Genomic DNA, 22,090 nt, shown 5'->3' with positions numbered 1-22,090 from the left:
TTCAGGTTTTAAAAGCTGATAAACTGCCTTTAAAAACCTCTAAAATTACTCGGTATGGATAACAGCATCCGTGGATTCATCCTGGATTTTATAAAATTAAACTAATTTTAGAATAAAACCAAATTAAAACGTTAAATATATAAAAGTTTAATTTTAAAACAAAGCAATTTGTTTTTAAAAAATTCAAAAATTTTAATTAATTTTTAAGAGATTTTTAAAGCATAAAAAGCCAAAGAAAAATTGGATATTAAGTAAATGTTTCTGATGTGATTTACGAGTTTGTACGTTAGAAAACTCGTGATTTTTTTTAATTCTTTCTTTCATTTCCTTCTTCTTTTCTTTACTCTTTAATTTAAAAGCAAAAATAAAGTTAAATCTTTATGTTAAATCATGTTATTTATTATATACTTAATTGGTTTGATACAAAATCTTGTTTATGATGCTACTCTTCTTAATGTATTTTAAACGAAACCTGTAGATTTAATTAAATAAACACTCATTAATTTGTAAATTGAAAAGTTTTTTTTAATTTCTTACTTAATAAATTACTATTAATTTTTTTTAAATAGAATTTAAAGTAAAAGTAATAAGTCATGAAGCGCTCTTCTCTTATTGAACCTAAGAATTTCCTTTTCCTACTTTAATTTTCTTAATTAATTTACATTATATGTAAGTTATAGATAAATTTTATAAGATATTTAGTAGTTTATATATGTATTTATTCTTAATTTGTTGTAGAAAATTGAAAATACTTTCGGTGAAATTCTTCATCTGTCTTCTCTTTTAAGGATTAACTCATTGTCATATGTAGGAGCTACAAATAAACTATAAGACATTCCACTAAGCTTTGGAAGGATTTTCTTCCTGTCTCTTGCGTAATTGCCTTCCTAACGATTTCCGGACCTTAATTAACCCGACAGAGAGAACGGAAATATGCACTGTTACGTCAATTAACACTGCAGATTTTCTGATGTTAAACTCATCTCTTCGCCATTCCATAACGCACACTCCAGAGAATTTATGTTAAGTAGCCGAGAAAGATAGAAGAAATTCTCTTTTAATTTAAAGAACTTCGATAAATTCTTTACCAAATCTCAATTCTTAGAGACTTCTTTTTTCTATTGCGAAATAGGGAGCCGATCTAAATCGTAGATGGACAGATAAAACGATGCGGATGGCGATTTTCTAAGCTGTTTTCCGTACAAAAAACTTAATTTACTTAATAACGAGCTTATATTTTAATTAATTTATAATCGAAATTAGTATTTTATATCCTAATTTACCTAAATTTATATTTAATTAAAAGAAAGGTTTAAGTAGAAATTTTGTAAATAGTTAAAGCTTAGTTATCGCATGCAAATTTTAATTAATTATTAATGTTTATCGTTACATAAGCTTATATTTACGGGAATAAAAGCAAATTAAGTGTAATTCACACGAGATATAAACCAATAAATAGAAAGGAAAATCTCTAAGGACATCAATTTTATGTAATTCGGCACAAACTTGTTATTTATTAATTTATCTCTAGCAATTAACATGGAGAAAATGTTAACTTCCCATCTTCTACGATTATTTCTGTAACAAATAGCGAATTCTTCTATATTTTATCTTTTATAAAATTAACTATTTATTGCTTAAAATCGTAGAATTTAGTTTTAATAAAAGATTATTGTGTTCCCTGCTGAGGAAAGATGTTTTGAAGCATCTTATCGATCGTCTCTTGCTCCTCTGTACTTCTCTTCCTCTCTCACTCACTCTGGATTTCCTTTCCAAGAGCAACCATCTTTGAACATGGCGTTTCTTTAAAGCTTCCCCTCTTCTAGTAATAAATAACAATAATAAAACTTTGCTTACAATCGACGTCAATATAACGATACCTTTTAAAGGAGCACCGAGAGCACTCAGCCTCTTACAATCACTCCACGTTTAATTCGAAATATCCTTAAAATTTATTTAAGTTTAGTTAAAAATAATCATCAATAATATCTTAATGAGAATTAAACATTATAATTTAATAATATTGTTTAAAAAATTAGTCAAAATATGACGAGTTTCTTAGCAACTCATTTAACGATGCTTAAGTATTAAATATTTTAAAATGATTATCAAATATTACATTTAATATAAATTAAAATAAATAAATAAATGTTTTAATAGTAAATTAATTAGAAAAGTTCAAAATTTTTATCAATTTATTGAGTAATAAATAATAGTAGGAACGTTCGATTAAACTGAATTTACTTTGTTTAATTCGCTCTTTAAGCAAATTATTATAAATTACAATAACAACAAATAAATAATTATTAATAACAATTAAATATTCTTTTGTTAACAGCATAATAATTTAATTATAATTAATTTTTTTTTTAAATTAATATTTATGATGCAAATAACATTAAAATTAATTTAAAAACGTACAGTGATTCGGTATAATTTATTATTTAAATTTAAACAAATGACTTTAATTAATTAATTTATTTATATTATAATCTACGTATGTATGTATAAATGTATATTTATATATGTGTATTTTTTTATTTAATTTTAAAATATAAAATTTACTCCTGGAAATAATTTTCCTTTCAGAATCATGTTTGGAAAAGAATGCATTCGTTCACTGATCCGGACGTCATCAGCCGTTACCTTGGTAACCGGTTACCTAGCAACAAACTACATAGAAGCTGGGGTTGATGCTTGTTATCCATGTTAGAAACGAAGATAATCGAACGAGAAGAATGAGTCCGATTTCCATCCCAACTGTTTCTCTTGTTTTCTTTGATTCGTAAACTCGACCCATTTTTACTATTTTGCAAAGAATCTGTTGGGATTTCTTACAAATGGAAATAAATGTTCTGGATTCTATGACTGGATTTTTATTTTTTCCCCTTCCTTTCTTCCTCTTCTTCGTCTTCTTCTTCTTCTCTGAAGAGAAAAATGTTTACGAGTTCCACTAAGTTTCAATGGTTTTTTTATGTTTGCCAGTGTGAAAAGAATCTTGAATAGTGTGTGAAATTATTTTAAAACCAAATATAATAAAAACACTAAATTCTTATACATATATATAAATAAAGAATAAAAGAATTCTATACGTATATAAGATATTTTTATATTAATATATTCTTTTACAATTTACGTAAAAGAACACCAAGAGCATTCATCCTCTTAGCATCACTATCAATAATATAGTCATTATATATATATAAGAATTTTCAGATTAATTAATAGTTTTATTTAGAGGAACACCAAGAGTACGCAGCCTCTTAGCATCATTATCCGTGGTTATCATCATATATACGTAGATAGATAAAGTTATATTGATGAAGATAAAGATGATGATGAAATAAGCTTTATATTTTTAAATATAATTAATTAAAATTTTAATATTTAAATAGCAATATTTTACTAAATAAGCATTTAAAAATTTTTTTTCTAACCTTAAAACGTATATTTATATACATTAAAAAAATGGTTTATATGTATTCTAGTGGGATGCTGATAAAAAATATATTTAATTTTTATAAATTTTAAGAATATTTTTTGATGGTTTATTGATTGAATAAGTCGGGATAAAGCTAGAGAATATTATTATTATGCTTAAACTCAATATGTAAAGATATTAAATGCTACACAACACACAACCTTACCTTATTACCAGGACAACGATCAGGTTAATATATAATCTCATATTACACCTCAGGGAATGGAAATTTTTGTACTTACCTTTACTTCAGATTTGTATAGAAAAATACATAAAATTTATATTCTTTTTTTTATAAAGAGCAAGGTTCCTAGAGAATTATAGCTAAACACACATGAAAAATCTTTTAAAAAATTAATTTAAAAAAGTTATTTATATTATTTAAATTAACGTGTTATTTTTATTGTATTTTCTTAAAGATTTTTCCGTAAAATTTCTCCAAAAAATGAATTCCATTTTAATTTAGTAATTTTGGACATTTAAGACGTGCTGCCATCTTTTGACAATAAAGACAAGTAGTTATTATAATTTTCGTATTTTTAATTTTTATTTAACTTTAGTTAATAATTACAATTTTATTATAAAAATATACTTATAAATATTACGAATTTAATAATTAATTTTAAAATATTCTAAATATGCAATTTTAAAATATATAACACTTTTTAAACCGAAAGAATAACGTACGTATTGTGCCTCCATCTGTTGGCCATAATTCGTAACGTGTTAATCATATTTTTATTATTAAATAAATTTAAATAATTAAAAATATTCATTAAAATAAATTTTATTCATTTTTAATTAATAATTGCAGTTATTTAATATTATAAATTAAGTTTAAAAATCTAAAAAAATTAATTATTTAATTGGATTGGCGTAATTGAACTTATAAATAATTTTTATAAATAATGTTTAACAAATATAAAAATTAAAACATTTTTAAAAATTAAATTTCTGTAATTTAATTAATTTAATTATTAAAATTTTAAGATTTATAAATTAAAAAATATTTCAAATTTGTATTTATTGATTTGTTTATTAAATAATATTGTTTAAACTCAAAGAAATTATTCAAAAAAATAATAATTTTAAATTACCGATTATAAGGTGGCGCCATCTCTTAACACGAATATAAAGCTTTTAGTTAAATAAAAATATAAAACCGTTCTTAAAATATATAATTACAATTAAAAAATATAAAAATTTTAATTATTCTGTAATTTAAATCGACGAGAAACTCGACGAAATGATCGCAGTTTATTACATAATCCTTTTAATATATTATACGCTGGTTTATCATTTTAAAATTATAAATCTATTATTAAATTTCTCTAAAAAGTCGTATACGATTTATAACCATTATAACTTTATAGAAGATGAGTATACGTCATAATAAATAACGCTTTAAAGTCGTTAAATCTTTTAATTTATTTCAAATAATGTCTAAAATACGTAATTAAAATATTTTATAATTAATTTTTAAGCTTTTAAAGTCATTTATTTGCGAAGGAGTTCTTTTAAAAGTCGTGTAAAGTCGCAATTTAATCCCCCCCGATTTTCATAGTTTTTTTTAACGATTTGACAAGGAAAAATATATAATTTGCAGCTTTAAATGTATATAATTATTATTTTAAAGCGAATTTAACGGTATTTTACTTATTTAAATTGCCGTTTTCCATGCGATTACGCCTATGTGACAGGAGAGAATAGCAAAATACATCACTTAATAATCACTCTTTCTCTTTACTAATAATAAAGAGAAAGATTGAAGTTAGAAAGTAATTTCCACGCTCGGATAATTCTGTTTTAGGAAAATGGTCGATTGTATGCTGTTAATGTCATATAGTGACATTGAAGTTGAAGGATGCGAATGACTTTTAAGAAGACGTCTTTTGATATCCTCATTGTTTAGACTTGTCGCATTTGTAATGTAATTGTTACTGAGAAGGAGGAGGAGGAGGAAGAAAAGAAAAAGAAAGCCGAAATGATAATAGATTAAATTTAAACACAATAATAATTTGAAAACTAGAGAGAATTTTTTAATATACGATACAAATATGCAGCCTCTACCTCCTCTACATCCTCCTATGCTCACCCGGATAAAGGGAGTCCTACAGGACCATTTGCAGCCAGCTTTAGATACGGAAGGTTCTCCAAAATTTAATCTTCCAAGTGTTAAAACCACGATACGAGTGTTATACATAAAGTACTATATAAGCTTTGGGAGAGGGGTGACCCCACTTTTCTAACCTATTTTACGCCTAGCCTAAACGAGTTACGGCTTACCAAGCTGCATTTTCAGGCCCAAAGCTTTTCAATTTTATTATTATTTAATATTGAAAAAGGGCCTTTCATACGTGTTAACTTAGGGCCTTAACGAGTTTAATTTCCATCCCCATGAAGCGCCGTTTGTATAGAACATTTTCTGTAAATAATTGTTTAAAAATAAGAATTATATGGAAAAATTGTTTAAATACTTTAAAACTAATTTATATTTAAATAAATAAATAAATAAAAGTATAGGAATTTAAATAAAATTTCCAAATATTTCACTCTAGCAATTAAGGTGTCGCCATCTAGCGTGTAAAAATGTTAATATTAATACACATTTTTATTTATTTAAAATCAATTAATCGATACACAATTTACACATCGAAATAAATTTTTAATAACGTATAAATTTATTCTTATATTTATTAAAGTTATTACTTAATTATATAAACTTTAATAAGTTTAAAAAAAAAAACATTGATTTATTTGAAAATATTTATCAATAAATATGAAATTATAATTTAAAAATATAATATTTCTTCGCTGCAAAGAGAATATCGATGCAGGAAAAGTAGGGGGAGATTTTTTAAGTATAATAACGACCATTACGATTATTCTTCTGTCAGGAAGGTCATTCATTATTCTTAAAATCGTATTGATATCTCTTTTTCTAGCATCAAATATATGTATATGTGCGTGTGAGCGAGAGAGAGGGGCACGTCTGTATGTCTGCGCTACTGTATACACATAATTTCTTTAACGTTCTTCTTTTTGCTGCCACTGATAATATTCGCGGTAACGTGGAAAACAAACGCTTTTGCCAAATTATTTTCCGATTCCCCAATGAGATTTCATTAAAAACCTTCCCTCTAATCAAATATAATCTCTTTATCAAAAATCCGTTTTTCTATTAAATGACTTTTGCCTTTTTCTTTCGCCTTTTTGTTTTTTGCTTCTTTCTTTTTGACGTCACTCGCTAATCACTTTCACTAAAGCCATTGTTGACGTCAGAAGTGAAAGTGTATATAAAGGTTGGCGCTCGCGCTCATCGCTTTCACTTTTTTTTATTTTTATTTTTATTGTTTTTTTTATTTTTTATTTTTCCTTTCAATTGTTACGTTTTGATTACGTAATATCAGAGGGAAAATGATCATTTTTGATTTTTTTTTCGGTTTTGAAAATGTTCTTTTGTTTCTGCAGTTATCTTATCGAATATTTTAATGTATCTTCTTGTTTTTTTTTTCGTCATTTATGTCGAAGATACCAGATTTATTTATGTGATTTTACTTCGATTTTCCTGTTTGTTTCCTCCTTTTTGATAAGTATAAACGATTGGAAAAAACGTTAAACGTTATTTTAAACGTTAAAATACGTATAAACTATGGAAAAGGTCGTAATATTTTTGATAAGTACGAAAAGAAAACGTTAAACTGGTGTGTTCGAAAAGGTAAAAATGTTTGAAGAAACGTTTAAAAAATGTAAAAATGATCGAAAACGTTAAAGAAATAACGCTAGTTAAAGCTTATTAAATATAATAGTAGATTTTTTTAAAAGAAAATTTAGTATTAAAAGAAGGTTTTTCGGTTATAAAAACGATTATTTTGTAAAAGGGATGTTTCTTTTGCTTCGTTTCTTCATCGACAGATGGCACGATGCTTAGTTCTATAGTTAACTGTTATAGAAGGATGTCCCGAGGCACGTGGAACAGATCTTCTCTTCTATTTGAATGCATTACAAGTGAATGACCTCGACTAAATTTTTCGCCAAGTTGGCAAGCTTCTTCGATTGTAAAGAAGATATTCCTACCCTAAGGACAGTTATCCAGACGTACGACACATTTCTGTATAAAAATATATAGCGGAATGACAGTAATATTCCGTATAAATTGAAAAGGGATTGGCGAAGTAATATATAATTGATTTCTATTCGAAATATCCGCTTAAGAAATAAAATAATAATAACAATCGCGATTATTATTATAGAATTTAATCGTTTTTTATTCGTTTTATACTGGAAAATCTAAAGATTTGCATCATTAATACCGGATTAAATTAGTTCGTAACGACTTACTTTATGGTTTTCTCGTGGTTTTTCACAGCTAAATCTTTTTTATACGCATTTTTATGAAGTGTGAGCGGGTTAATAGTAAATTTATTAAGTTACGAGTGTAGAGATACACCATTTAACTGTCGCAGTCGAATGCAAGGAATGTAAACACTGGCGTACTCGAGACGTTTTCCATTATAAGTATGCAAATATATCTTTGTACGTCTGTATACTTGTAGAATCCTGTACAAAACTGTACGAATAATACGCCGGAGGGTGGGAGAGTAGAGAAGACAATCGAGAGTGTAGGCGACTTGTCCGTTTTCTATCGATCCCGGACTTCTATAGCTCAATCTATACAGTTAATGGTTTTTAGAGTATAATTATCTACAAATTACATCAGTTATGTTAACGAAAAAGGGTTTATATTAAAGCTTTATCGAGGATAATGCGTAACTATTTATTATTTTACATCTTTATTTTCTAATTAATGGTAGAGTAATACCGGTATTCGAAGTAGTTTAACGCTTTACATAACGTAGACTACGATATTTTGGATAAGTTTTAAAATAAATTATACAAGAAAAATGCTTATTCTAAGTAAAATATTCATTTTTATTGCAAGTATATAAGATATAACAAATAATAAGAGGGATTTCTTACCATTTAAAAAAGGTATTCATTATCGTTGAAGGCGAAGATTAATGTTAATCTCGGAATGCGCTTAACATTAATCTTTTAGTTTTGTTTCTTCTAATTTTAATTGTTTATTGTGCCTTTTTAAAGCCGATTTAAGAGGAACTTTTTACTTTATGATGTTTTTCTTTCCTTCAGAAGCTTCGTTTCGTTGATATACAGCAAAGTAAAACCTGCGAAGAAGAAATAAACTTCGACACTTATTAGAGATAGAAATAAATGTAAAAAGTATGCTTACAGTTGAAAATACAAGTGTTGATAGGAGCGTAAGCTTTAAATTCCTATCAACGCTCTGGTAACAGTTTAAAATATAATGCTGTGGGCTTAATCTTTTAAATTGTCTATCATTATGATGCAGTTAAACGACTGTTTAGTTATTTAGCGTGAGGATGGAGCGAACGGTAGCTTTTAGTGTGAGATCGTTTAGCCACGTATCAACACAAAAAATCCTTTAGTCTAATTATTAAAAAAGCGGAGTAAGAAGGGGAGGACGGTAGTTTAAACGTGTCAGATTGTGGCCATGGCTATTTATTGTCCACATCTGTTACCTGCGCGATATACGCGACGAAACGTGTTTGGGCAACACCCCTCGGTTCCATTGAATAGATATAAATCGTAGGGCACACTCTAAGCAAAGTGCGTGCGGTCGACGGCACCCTGTAGGGGTGCAGTAGCCACCATCTGTTACATTCTTGCATTACGTACTGTCAACATATCGTCCAAATCTCTTTATCCGCGCGTTAACTTTCCCTAAAACACAATTTAAATAATTTAAGTTAAGTAATTAAAGAAGGAAATAAATTCGTATATTTTATGTATAATTAATTTAAACGCAGTTGTTTTAACTTAACGAGATTTAACAGCTTTAATTAAATTATGTTATAAATCAGAATTTGTAATTATCTACTTCGTCACTGCGTAAATGTCTCTTTCTCCTTTGTGTGGACGAGACTGTAACGACGTCGTAAACACCAGCACGGGGTCATAAACAACCATCAGTTGTCTTTAAATTGTCGTTAGCTTCTTCACTTTTTCCCAAATGGACGCTTCGTTCTTACGCTAATATCTTGTTTTTAATTAAATGTTTTATGTACCTTTTCCCTCTCCACGTTCTTTGGAATGTCGCTGGCGACGGGCTACCACCTTTCGCGGCTCCCACATTTACCACATTAGCCTTTTTTCTTCCTGCTCTTTTAATTATTACAATGATTTTAATTGCAGAAAATGGCGAAGCCAATACATTTTTTAATAACGAAACCATTTAAATTCGTGTTTAACGCCGAACACTCGTAAGTGTGATTGTGCAGGCACCATTCAAAAGTGATTAAAGAAGAGATTTCCCTTCCCTCTAGGGATGCTATCTAATAATGCAAAATGACAATAGAACCAGTGTGGCTAGCCACCTTCGAGAGTTCGGGCAGAGAACAGGTGGTCCACCCCACGCTGACACATTGCGTTGTAAAACGTCCCTTTAATTTCGTGGTGCAACTTTGGAGTTTCTAGCAGATGGTTACCAATAATAGCCCGTTTTTAACGCGCAGAACGTTTTTCGGGGGTCGAGTAAACAGATAAATGCATCGACGTAAATACCGAGTTGTATGTTTTTATATAGATCAACAAAGTGTGGCGTTAATTCACGAAATTTAAGGGTTTGGCAGGGTGTAGTGGAGGTTAAAGACGAGTTTAAACGATTATCCCTAGACCGAGGTTTAAATTAAACAAACAGAGGCGGTCGAATGGACGAAATCGGTTCTAATCCAAACGAAAAACAAGTCGACAACAATGGAGGAAAGAAGAACAGGTGGTCCCATCTCCGTAAATGTGCCTTTAATTTAGGATAGTAGAAGCCACTTAACTCGGCTGCCGTCCCCTCCATCCATATGTCAGTTCCCCTATTGTCATGACCACCCAAGGGTAGTAGTCGGTGCGTGAAAATGGGGTTCCCGTGTTGGACCTACATCTGTTACTGTTAAGCGAATTTCAACTGGTCCCAAGATATTTGTTTTCTCTTTCGTTCATACGGGTAATTGTTGATCGACGGTCGTGTTAAGAATCTTGTCGATTGGTTTTCCTACAACTTTGTTAATCTATAAGGTCTCCAGACATCGGGGACCAAAGTAAAACTGCGCCAATTCAACGTACCACTTAGCAATGGAGATCCACGAGAATAAAAATATTTAATGGGTGCAGAAGTTTACCGAATGGCAACCCTTTGAAATCACCTTGAAACGAAGAACTCTTCCAGATCGGAAGAGAGATTTTGTGTTCTCTAAAGGACCTTTCTACGAAGAATTACAAGTAGATTTTCGATTTTAGGGGCAAAATATCAGCTAGAAACTCTACCAAACGATTTATTGACATCCGTAGACTATTCATTAGGCAGGCCGATGGCCTATTTTTGCACCTATATTGTTTATGTATATAACTTTTGTGTTTTATCTATATTAACTGAGCGCCGTTTGACTCCATACAGATTCTGCCCATATATCTTTGTGATAAAAATTGATATAACCGAAGGTAAACGATACTTTTAAGCTCGGCTTAGCGAATAATTTAGTATTATTTTAGCTGGAAGAAAGATTTGAATAAAAATTCGGTAGAGAAGAACGAATTTTACCGCAGACCGAACAATTTTACGTCACCGGGGACGACGGAATAATAGTAAAAAAAGAGGAAATGTCACCGTCAAATGCCGAGAACTCGAATTTAAATATGGAAATGTCGAGCAAACGGAAATCCGACTCGGAACGTCAATATTTGGCAGCTCCAAACAAGACATTAAATCTGGCAACCGTAACTACGACAGCGCCAATAGGCCGCCTACGTTACTCTAAAGCTTATTCACGCTCTAACAAAAAATACTCGGACCAGAAATTCGCCTCCTCCAAAACCGAAGGCTCTTTCTACAGAGAATTAAAAATACCCACATCTCCAAGCTACCAAACAACGTAAATTCCATGCCAGAATCGTATTTAACTTTACGTATTGGGGTGAGACTCGCGAGACGGATGGAAAAACAAAACAAATAACCCCTCTCCTGACACCAGAGTTGGGAATTTGAGTTGGAGATTTTTAATTATATAAATAAAGCTTGGCTTAAGCGGAAGTAAAGCATCGAGTAATAGATTTTTAACAAGAAATCGACGGAAAGAACTTAAAGGTATCAAAGTAAAGAACAAGAGGGGAGTGAATCCGAGCGGAACACTCTCCTTCAATCCTTCCCTAATACCGGTTAAATCTCGGTCGACTCGATCAAATCGCTATTTAATCAACACCAACTTAATCCCGGCGATCGAAGAGGATCGACTCGGAGATTTATATGTCTAAAGAGAGGCCCTTACAACGTGATCGGGGTCTCTAAATTCAATTGACAATGATTTTTTAAAGAGTCTCTTATTCCATTTGCCCGAAAAAGAATTCTCCGAAAGAGATAAAAACCGGATACTTCTTATCCAATTTCCTAAAAACTTCAAAATTATTCAACTTTAGCCCCTATATTTTTAGCACTTGCTTCGTCTTCTCTCTACTCTTTATGGAAATACAATGGGTGCCGCTGATTTACTCGTTTAAATATTTATATGGTTCTTTTTCCTTTTTATGATGCTTTCGCGTAATTAATGTCGAATTCTTGTCTTTTATTTTTGAATTAGTAGAAGGGTTGGAGAATTTTATTTAGTGTAAATCCTGTAACTTGTGTCCTGCCTTTATATAGAGCCTAAATGATTTTAAATGATTATAAAGAATAAATTTAAACCTATACAAGTGTTTATATAAGTTATAAATATATATTTAAGGTCCATGTAAGCCCTCTATAACTGTAGCACATTATTTACGTTATAGACAATTCGTTTTATACTTATATACGGCATTAGAGCCGTCTGTAGGACTTATAAATGCATATTTATACTCTTTAGGCCTATGGGGTTTATTATAAGAGAGAAAAGCTCTCTTAGGACCTATTTCCGTTAGTCTGTAGGAAAATTATAAGATATTTAGAGTCCTAAGACATTTTACCAGGCCTACAGAGATGTATACTTATGTAGGATCTATAGAAATCGCTGTAAAATAGCAAAATATAGCCTAAATTTTGCTACTTGGGTGGCTATTTCTAGTCTACTAGACACGAAAAGCCTGGAAAGTACGGACTGCTTCCTATAAATGGGCTTAGAGCCGTATAAAAACACGATTATAAGATAATAGATATGCCCTATAAATATGTTTCCGTAAGATTTTAGAATGTTTACAAGACCGATTTATAGGCCTTCTCGGACTTATTTCTTTATACTGTAATGCCTAGGCGGTATGAGCATTTTAGGCCTTTTAGGTATACAATTGAAAGAGATGGAATTGCTTTTTATGCGGTGTTTTAACTGGGCATTTAGGGTTATTTTTCTGGTTTAGATGCGTTTAAAACAAGATGATGTGCCAAAAAGAAGAGAGAGAATGGCAGGAGGTGTAGAAACGACACGTCTAATAAGAGCGAAACCGTCAACCGTCTCATCCCCTCGGTAACTATAGAAAGAGGACAACTTTAGCAAGTGTCAATTAAGAGATCTCCAATTGGATTAGAACTCTCTTTGTTTTACTCAATCCATCCGTTTTCCTGCACTCCTACTAAAGGAACGGTTCTGCTTCGATACACTAAGCCATTTACTTAACAAATACTTCGCACGATGATAAGAGGGTTAGAAGAGTGAGAAACTTTCAAAGAATTACAACGATTTCTATTAAAATGAAAGGATTTTTCGCCGTAAAATAACAGAAACGATCATTTTCTAGTTCTCTGGTAATTTTTATTAACTTACGGTTAATTTAAAATGAATTAAAATGAAAAATGTAAAGATTTTCTAGTAAATCTCGAGAGGTAAGTGGAATAAAATGAAAGTCATTTTTGGGCAAAACAAAAAGCAAATATAAACTTTTCTTGTTTTCCAACTCCGCCTAATCATTGTCCTTACAAACGACAACAAATGGGAGAGTGAAGAGACGGGATGACAGGATGGAAGTCGTCCAATCAGCTTCCAATGACGAAATATCACGGCAACTGCCATCGTCTCTCCACTTCACCCTCATCATTGCCTCTGATTGGAGGAAACTAACAGCAGCGAGTGCGACCACACGAGATTTACCACATCCCGGCTACCCGGGTAACACAAAATTTCGTTATGGAAACTCACTGTACTTCTGCATCTTTTCGTCCCATTGTACCACCTTCGACATTCCATTACAGCATCCCCAATCCTTTATATCCTCCCACTTTACCGCTAGAAAGGAGCTTGCCTATTCCTAGAATGATGACCCTGAGGACAGATTATTCGCTTCCTCTAGGAGGCATTTTGTCTGACAGAGGTGGCATCGTCGATCAGAGAACTTCGCCCTTACCCGACTCCTGTCGTTCTCCTTCGCCTCAGAACGGACGTTTAACTCCTCGACCCGTCATCCGCGGATCTCCTTCTTCTCCTAGTGAAGCTGGCAACACTGACGGGCCCGATACGGGTGACGAGCATCCACCCGCTTCTACAGACGACGAGATGTCACCCAAAGAACCCCAGACTTTGCATACAGGTTTGTATCTTTCTACCTCTACCTATTAAGGTTTACGCCTGCTTCCTACGGATTTACTTAAGATTTAACTTAGTAAATTACAAGCTATTAACCGTATTTTAATCAAATTAGGCTATAAACGGCTAAATCTATCCTCGTAATTGACAATTACCTTAAAACATACCTTCCTAGTTAAGTTTAATACATATCTAAGCTAGCCAAGACATTAATTTAACTTTTGCAAAGGTCATTAAAGTAATTCGTCTAACTTATACCCTATATTCCCTGCATAAATACCAGCCTTTCTGGCTAAGCCATATGTTTACCCAAAGAGATGAATCATCCAGAATCTGTGTTATCCCAGATAAGGACCGAACCAACATCCTAGACGTAATTTCCAATGCGGTTCGTCCCGATGAGCAATAAAAAGTGTTGGCAATGTCCAAAAGACGAGGCTTCGGTTCTTGTCCGGAAACAACAACGAAAAACAAACACTTTTGTCTTCGCTTCTTTGTTATTTATTATAGCAAAATATATAATTCGTGTATCAAATTTTATATTTTTTGGTAGTTTTTATAGCAGATTTTCGTATTTTTAACCGTATCCCAAGGTTTCTTTATCTGTTAAAGATGAGATTCTTCTATTTTGATTACTGACAATTCACCGTCTCATAAGAGTGTTTTCTTCTTAATTTTATAAAAAAAAATATAATTAAAATATTAATTTATTAATTTTAAACGTTTAAGAGACGTAAATTTTTAAATATTTTTAAAGATTTAAATTCAATTTTTCATCTTTTATCATGAAAGATTTTAAAGAAATCGTAACAGCAAGTGATAAATGAATCACACGACCGTTCAATCCAAAGTGTAAATTACTGATGCACCCTGTCACTTCATTTTTCTAAGCTCTAAAGATAAGTTACGATCTCTTAATCCAACTCATCATTGAGCTAAAAACATGAAATTTAGCATCCCTCATTCGATGACTCCAAGCCGTTGAAAGGATAAGTAAAGACGTGGAAGAACTTCAAAAAAACGTATAAAAATCCTATTTTTATATAAAGAAAATGCTATTTTCCGTCTTGTAAAAATAGTTAAACGATCTGTTGTACCCCGCATATTCAAAAATTCATTATTTTTGCCAGTGGATCAATGCAAATGAGTAGTTTTAGAATCGTGCATTAACGATTTGTATTGTTTGACTTTGTCCTTTTTTTTATTTTGATCCGTGCCGAATCTAGGAGTGCAGGTAGTGATGTGGTGAACACGTTATCGAGCCGTTCACCACTCAAACCGTTTACAATGACCTGCAGATAAAAGCATTAGACAATCAATGTATCGTGTGCACATTGGTGATAAGTTGACACATGTCCTTCTCCATTAAACAAGAGAAAAGGCTCGAGGGTGTTTTGTTTCATTGCTTTGTTTCTTAGTGATTTTACTTGATTAAACGATAAAATAATATTGTTTGATTACGAACCTTTTCTTTATCCATTCTACTGTAGTTTAATACACTCGAAATGTCCCTTAATGCCGATATTAACTTACTTTTCCTAGCTTAAAAGTGGCCGCATCTTTCGGAGGAAAAAAAAGGCATCTTTCTTTACTTCTCGCTGAGAAAAACTTAATATTTATGGTTTAACACGTAATTATCGGTTACTAAAATACTGTAAAGTAGATTTGGTTTCAAAATATATTAAAAATATACAAAATTTTGGTAGTTAAACTTTTCACATAATGGGTTTTCACGTCGGGGAACGTAACGAAACTCGATTATCTCTTAAATTTATGAGAGAATTTTAAGCTTTTTCATTACGAAATTACACTCCGGCACCGAAATTCTCATCGTATACAAAATTTCTTTTTTTTATTTTATCATTTAGTCATAAATAATCATTGAAGAAAAGGTTCATCAAAGCGTATCTGACCGCATATTAATCTCTTAGACATCGATAATACTCACGTTATGACTCATCACGATTGAATCTAACTCGGTTCCTCCCGCTATCTTTCATCGTAAGAGACAAACGACTTTGGGGAAATTGGTTAAAAACTATAATCGAAGATCTTAACATTACGATATACAAAAAATACATCCTCGACATTACCAATTATTTTTCCTAACTTAAGTAAGAAACTATGGCACGTGTCTAAGATGACTCGTCTTTTAAGTCCCGTAATTATTTTAGATTAAAAACTATACAATTTACATAAAAATTAACCATTTTAAGGCCCACTTTAGTTTGAGTTTAACGCCTAAATTGGTATAAACATTAAGATTTCTATGATGAATCCTCCACATCTTCCGCATCCCATCCAAGATTCTTCTCAAGTTTTAACGTATTAGACAGTCTATCCGTAATTATTTTAGTATAAAATGTGTATAATTTATATAATATTTTTCATTTTTAAGGTATAAAACGATATAAACGTTATTCTCTGAAAGGAATACTCTTCAGCATCCTTCACGTCCTCCGCATCCCAAAACGATACTTTCTTCTTAGATTTCAGTTATTCTATGCATCGTTCTGAAGTAAGAAAAGTGAAGAAAATAGTAAATTAAAGAGATGTAAAGTTAATTGATCGAGTCAGATCAATTAGAAGGAAAAATCGGTAACATTTAATCAAGGAGGCAAGAGAATAGGAGAGTTAGTTTAGGTCCCTAATTGAATTTTGCTTCAATTAGATGCTGGGGGATTGATCTATTCCAGATGAGTTCCGATCGTTTTGTTTGAAACTGTTCTGGAATAATCATCATGAATCTTTATTTAATAGGGTTAAATAAATAGGCCTCAACCAGCGGCTCAAATAATACGATTCAATTAATAAGGCACGGGGTGTTAGTTCCATTAATAAGGCCCGGTAAAAGGAGTCTACAATTGAGAGTCTAATTAATTTGGTTTCATGGAAATCACATTAATGACATTAAAGTCTCAATTAATGGGGCCCGACGAGTGAGGAGGCATCAATTAAACGACCGCATCAAACTGGAGAATCATTAAGTGCTCATCATTGAGGACTAAAATAGTAGACTAGTTGGAAGGATTGATTTAAAAAAAAAACGTAATAAATTACTACAATAAGGCCTCGACTAATGGACCTAACTAATAAAAGAGGCTACACACAAGCCTCGATCGAACTAATGGTGAACGAACTAATGAGAAAATGAGAAACTAATGGTCATTAGCTCAATTAATGAGGCCTGGAGTAATTGAGAAATGGTTTCGATAATTATAAGGCCTGGATGGATGAGACCCAATGAATCGAGACCTCAGCAGAGTATAATTAAGAGGAAGCAGCAAAGTAAACTTAATTAATGGAGGCCTTTCGTCTCAGAAATACAAAAAACACAGATATTTTATTTAAAGAGAATAAGCTAAAGATCGTAAAAAGTACTTTGAGGATACAAAATGACTTTTAATAGATCAGTTTACAACCTTCTTTATTACTATCATTTTCCAATGAAATTTTATAGTTGCTCGGGTATTTTAATGAAAGACACTCTCTACTTTCTAAAATAATCATTTTTTAAACCTATTTTAGAAGATAAAAACAAACGTTTATAACGTATTTCAAGCTTTAAAAAAAGTTTTTTAACTTTATAATTTTCATAAGGCCCTTTAATCGGGATGCCCCAATATATTCGGTTCTATAGAGGCTTGTGATAAGGCCCCTAGTTGATGTCACTTGTTAAACTCATTGAGACTTATTGGGTTCCTTTAATTAAGCTTTCTTAATTTATACGACTTGTCTATTGAACTCTTAATAATCATTAAGCTCTATAAATGCTGTAGGCCTCATTCGTTATGCCCTGTTAATTAAAACCTTGATGTGGGCCCATTTATTTGCTTCCGTTAAACGAGCTTCCTGATACGACCCGGAGCTCTTAACGATGCCTCCATTTATTATCCTATGTAAATCGAAGCCTCTGATGGGGCCCACTAAATGGTGCCCTCATTCGTTAGGCACATTAAGAGAGGCTTTAATTTGGGCCTCATGCATTAAAGTTTTCAATGCGAACTCGTTAAGTTCCATGGTAACAACAGTGTCAAAATATAGAACTTCTAGTATCATTTTTCTAGATTAAATGCTTCTAGAATTTTCTAGTGTCGTAGGGATATTTAGCCATATAATCACGACATTATATAGAAGAATATTACTTATAAATCTAGCCTATAGGTTGTTAAATACAAGATATAGATTACGTTATACGTCTTGTTAAAATTCTTATCCGGGATAATTTAAGTGTGGTTTATACAAAATATTTTAACTTTGGCTTTATTTTTTAAGTATATAACGAGATAAAACGTTTCCTTAATGTTATTTTATCCCGGATAAATCAGTAATGAAATTATCCCGATATAAAATACGGAAATAATACGTAATTTTGTAGGTTATCACTGAAAGAAAGTGCCTTGTCTATGAAGATACTTATTTTAGATTTATTATCCTTAAATTATTATCTTCTTTATTTATTTTTCTAAATTATTAAATTATCTCGGATAATCAAATTCCTTTTTTAGGTTAGAAAATCGTTGAAAACTTAGGCGAAAACCAGTGTTTTTTTTTTTGGTCGTTTTCTTTGAAATTTTACTCGATTTTCTGGCTTTTCTTTACTCAATTATAAACAAAATGTATTTTATATTCTAGATTAGTAATAATTTCTTATAAATATGCAAGTTACTAATAATTTATCATTGATTTAGTAACCACACTATGAAAGGAAGGGGGAAACCTCTAAACATTTTCAGAAAAGGTATCGATAAAAAATGAAATAAATCGAATTAATTCTTAAAAAATTTAATTTTTTAAATTAAAAAATTGAGTCTAACAGCTGAAAATTTAATTATTTATTTATAACAAAAATGTTAATAAAATTTTATGAAGGATAACTTAGGCCCACTCTTTTTAACAAACTGGCTTCGTTCTGGATACAGAAGCTAGTAATTCTTAATAATATAACGCAATTTTTACGAATAAAAAATGCATTAAATGCTGCCGAATCTTCTTATTTTGTAGTTAAAGATTTTAATTTTCCAAATTATTAAGCTTTTTTTAATAAAATAAATCAACGTGTGTCAGCATCCGGATGTGGCTCATCATCCGAGAGGATAACGTGTACGCTGTAAGCGTAGTTCGTGTCTTTATTTTTACTTTTGACTTAACAAATGGTTAAAATATTAAATAAATAATTAAATTAATAAGAATAGAAGCTAAATATAACCTAAATTTGTTTTTAAAAAGCCTTATATTGATTAAATAAACAGCGATACCACCTCGATTGATATAGTTTATATCCTCATAAATTTTGATTTTTATCAACTAAATGCATGCTAATTATCTTTATAACATTGATAGTTAATCAAATTCTCGTTTAAACTAGTTATTTAATTGATTTTTATATAAAATATTTAATACAAAACATTCGATAGAGATTTTCCACACACTGTATAAATACTACGTAAGATCCAAACGTCTTTCTAAAATAAAGAAATCCATAAAATTACCTGTGTAAATAGCTTAAAAATGGATCGTATATATATTTATATGCACGTAAATGGTCATAACCTCGATGGATCATGGGCATAATCACGTTTATAATGATTTGGGAGATTAGAATCGTGATACGCCGGAACTTTAACCATTACGCGACTCTATATAAGTTAAGAAAATGTCACCATGTATTGTTTTAACAGAGAATTTACTAAATAAATTGTTAGAAATTTGTTCAATCAGTTATTGTTTATCTCGAACTTCCTAGTTTCAGTAAACAGGGATTTTATGTTATTAACTGGAACTTAGAATATTTATATTTAATCGAGCTTTAAATTACTACATAAAGCAATTGACTTGACGTTAAGACGTGTGAGAAACGTCCCTGATTCAATTCTCTTTCATTCTTCCAGATGTAAACGCAATAACAAGTAAATTCGATGGAAGAAACGAAAGTTATCCGGACACGACCGAATCGTGCACAGGTAAAAAGTCAAGACACGCAAAATCCGTCCGTCTTTGCATCAATGCGAGAGAAAGAAGACGTATGCACGACCTGAACGATGCCCTAGACGAACTCAGAGCCGTTATACCCTATGCCCATTCGCCGTCGGTACGCAAGTTGTCCAAAATTGCAACCCTTCTCTTAGCCAAGAACTATATACTGATGCAAGCCAATGCATTGGAAGAGATGCGTAGGATCATAGCTTACATGAATCAAGCGGGGGTACCTTTACCACCAGCTGCAGCGGCTGCAGCTGCCGTAGCGGCCACCCTACCCGCCCTATCACCGGTAGCTGGATACGGAGAATCGGGATTCAACTTCAGAAGCGGAGGTGTCACATCTTCCACTGACAAGGTTCCACCCCCTCTACAAGCCTCTACACCTCCTATTTTCCAAATGAACAGTACACAGAGTAATGGATGCAACCAATGCAGTGATAAAGTGTAATGCGGTAAAACCTGATTTAAAGGGGTAGCCAATTTAAAAAAAAAAAGAAACAAGATTGTGACTTTCTATACGCTTATAAAAGAAAAAATCGAAAAATTATTGATATTATATATATATATAAATATGAAAAATATCTAAATTTATTGTATTTAAGACAAAATATAGGTTAAAAATATCAAAAAAAATCGAAAAAACAATTTTAATCTGTGTAGCTTATCCATCCTCTTTCTTAGCCACTTTAGGAAGTTTCAAGTAGTCAAAACTTCTCGGTATAAATATATATTTTTATTATAACTTATTTATTTTAAAATTTATTCAATTTTTTACATATTTTTAACTAACTTATTAACAATTTAGGTACATTTTCCTTTATATTCTTTACATTTTCCAATTTCATCTTAATGCTCTGTTGCAGTTTTCTCATCCTTTGATGAAGGATAAAAATGATATAAATTATGATTTCAGTTAAAACTTTTAAAGTTTTTGACTTATAACAATTTAATTTCATAACTGTATAAAATTTTTTTCATTAATTTAAGTTTAAAATAATATTTTAAAGGCTTTTAAAGCGATAATTAAGTATTTAAATTAACAGAGTTTATCATTAAGTTACGACTTAAATTATGATTTTTTTGCTGATATTTTTATAAAAATACTTTAATTGTTTTATTTTTTTAAATTTTTAATTCTATTTTATTAGAAATTATATAAAAAATTCGATTTTCTAAATCAGTTTTTGGGTAAGATTCCTTACGTTGTTGCTGTTATTGTTAAACATTAAAACAGATTTATATGAAGATTTATTAATTAATTTATTTTTTATAATGAAATTTTATTTACTAAATAATATTTTAACATAATTTTTTAATCAATATATATATATATATTATATAAGATTTTATTTATTTTATAAAATTAAGTGATATGAATTTCAAGAAATTGTATCAAAATGAATATAATATTGTTTAAAATTCTCAATAATTTATGGATTTAAATATAATTTAAAATGTTTTTATATATATATATTTTTTTAACTTTATAAAGCTTATAAAATATGTTTTCTATTTTAGATTTTAATCCAAAATTAATTCTAAAAATATGTCTACAAGTAGCCCTTTAGATATCTACTGAAAGGCTGTGTTTTTATGGTCTTTAAGGCCTTAAAATTAATTGTTTTTGAGTTAGAAATTGTGTTTGTTTTATAATAAATTATTCTTTTTAAAGTTCTAGATAAGTTTTCATGTATTTAAAACTAATTTTCTTCTCTAAATTTCATATCTTATCAGAATGATGTTAGGTCGAAGTTTGACGTTTTGTGTATAAATTTCTGCTTATTTTTAAAGAATAAAGTAGGTGCTGATTAAAACTATATCGTGTTTTTCTTATTTTTATAAGAATTTTCACTAAAAATAAGGATCGAGTCGAGATTTTTCTCAAAATCTAGCCTAGACTTTCAGCTGACGAAGAGAATGCTATGACGTTAATTTAAGGGCTATACACGTCACTAAACAATAAATAAGGCCTCACATTTAATAAGTATAAAGAAAATCTCAATTTATCCACAAATATCTTTAAAAAAGCACTTTCCTAGCTACTTCAATCCAA

At 30.5% G+C, this 22,090-nt stretch overlaps 1 protein-coding gene and 2 long non-coding RNA genes across 3 annotated transcripts in view; all 3 read left to right on the top strand.

Annotated features, from left to right (window-relative positions):
• LOC136983386 (uncharacterized) overlaps positions 1-2,865 on the top strand; it is a 39,502-nt gene extending 36,637 nt beyond the window's left edge. Inside the window, exon 3 of the long non-coding RNA XR_010882041.1 lies at positions 2,590-2,865. This is a non-coding gene — a long non-coding RNA (uncharacterized lncRNA). The remainder of the gene's footprint in view (positions 1-2,589) is intronic.
• The window catches only part of LOC136983464 (uncharacterized), a 370,671-nt gene that overhangs the window by 74,722 nt on the left and 273,859 nt on the right, over positions 1-22,090 (top strand). The window lies entirely within an intron of this gene.
• Oli (Olig family) lies at positions 13,452-20,496 on the top strand. The gene is made up of 2 exons (XM_067280102.1): positions 13,452-14,059; positions 19,947-20,496. Exons 1-2 carry the CDS (start codon positions 13,660-13,662, stop codon positions 20,483-20,485), a joined length of 939 nt encoding a protein of 312 aa, XP_067136203.1. The 5' UTR covers positions 13,452-13,659; the 3' UTR covers positions 20,486-20,496.

The sequence above is a fragment of the Centruroides vittatus genome, unplaced genomic scaffold (genome assembly GCF_030686945.1).
Source record: "Centruroides vittatus isolate TY-2023 unplaced genomic scaffold, ASM3068694v2 contig_882, whole genome shotgun sequence".
Classification (NCBI taxonomy): Eukaryota; Metazoa; Arthropoda; class Arachnida; order Scorpiones; family Buthidae; genus Centruroides; species Centruroides vittatus.
Note: the sequence above shows the minus strand (reverse complement) of the source record. Positions and strands in the feature narration are given on the sequence as shown.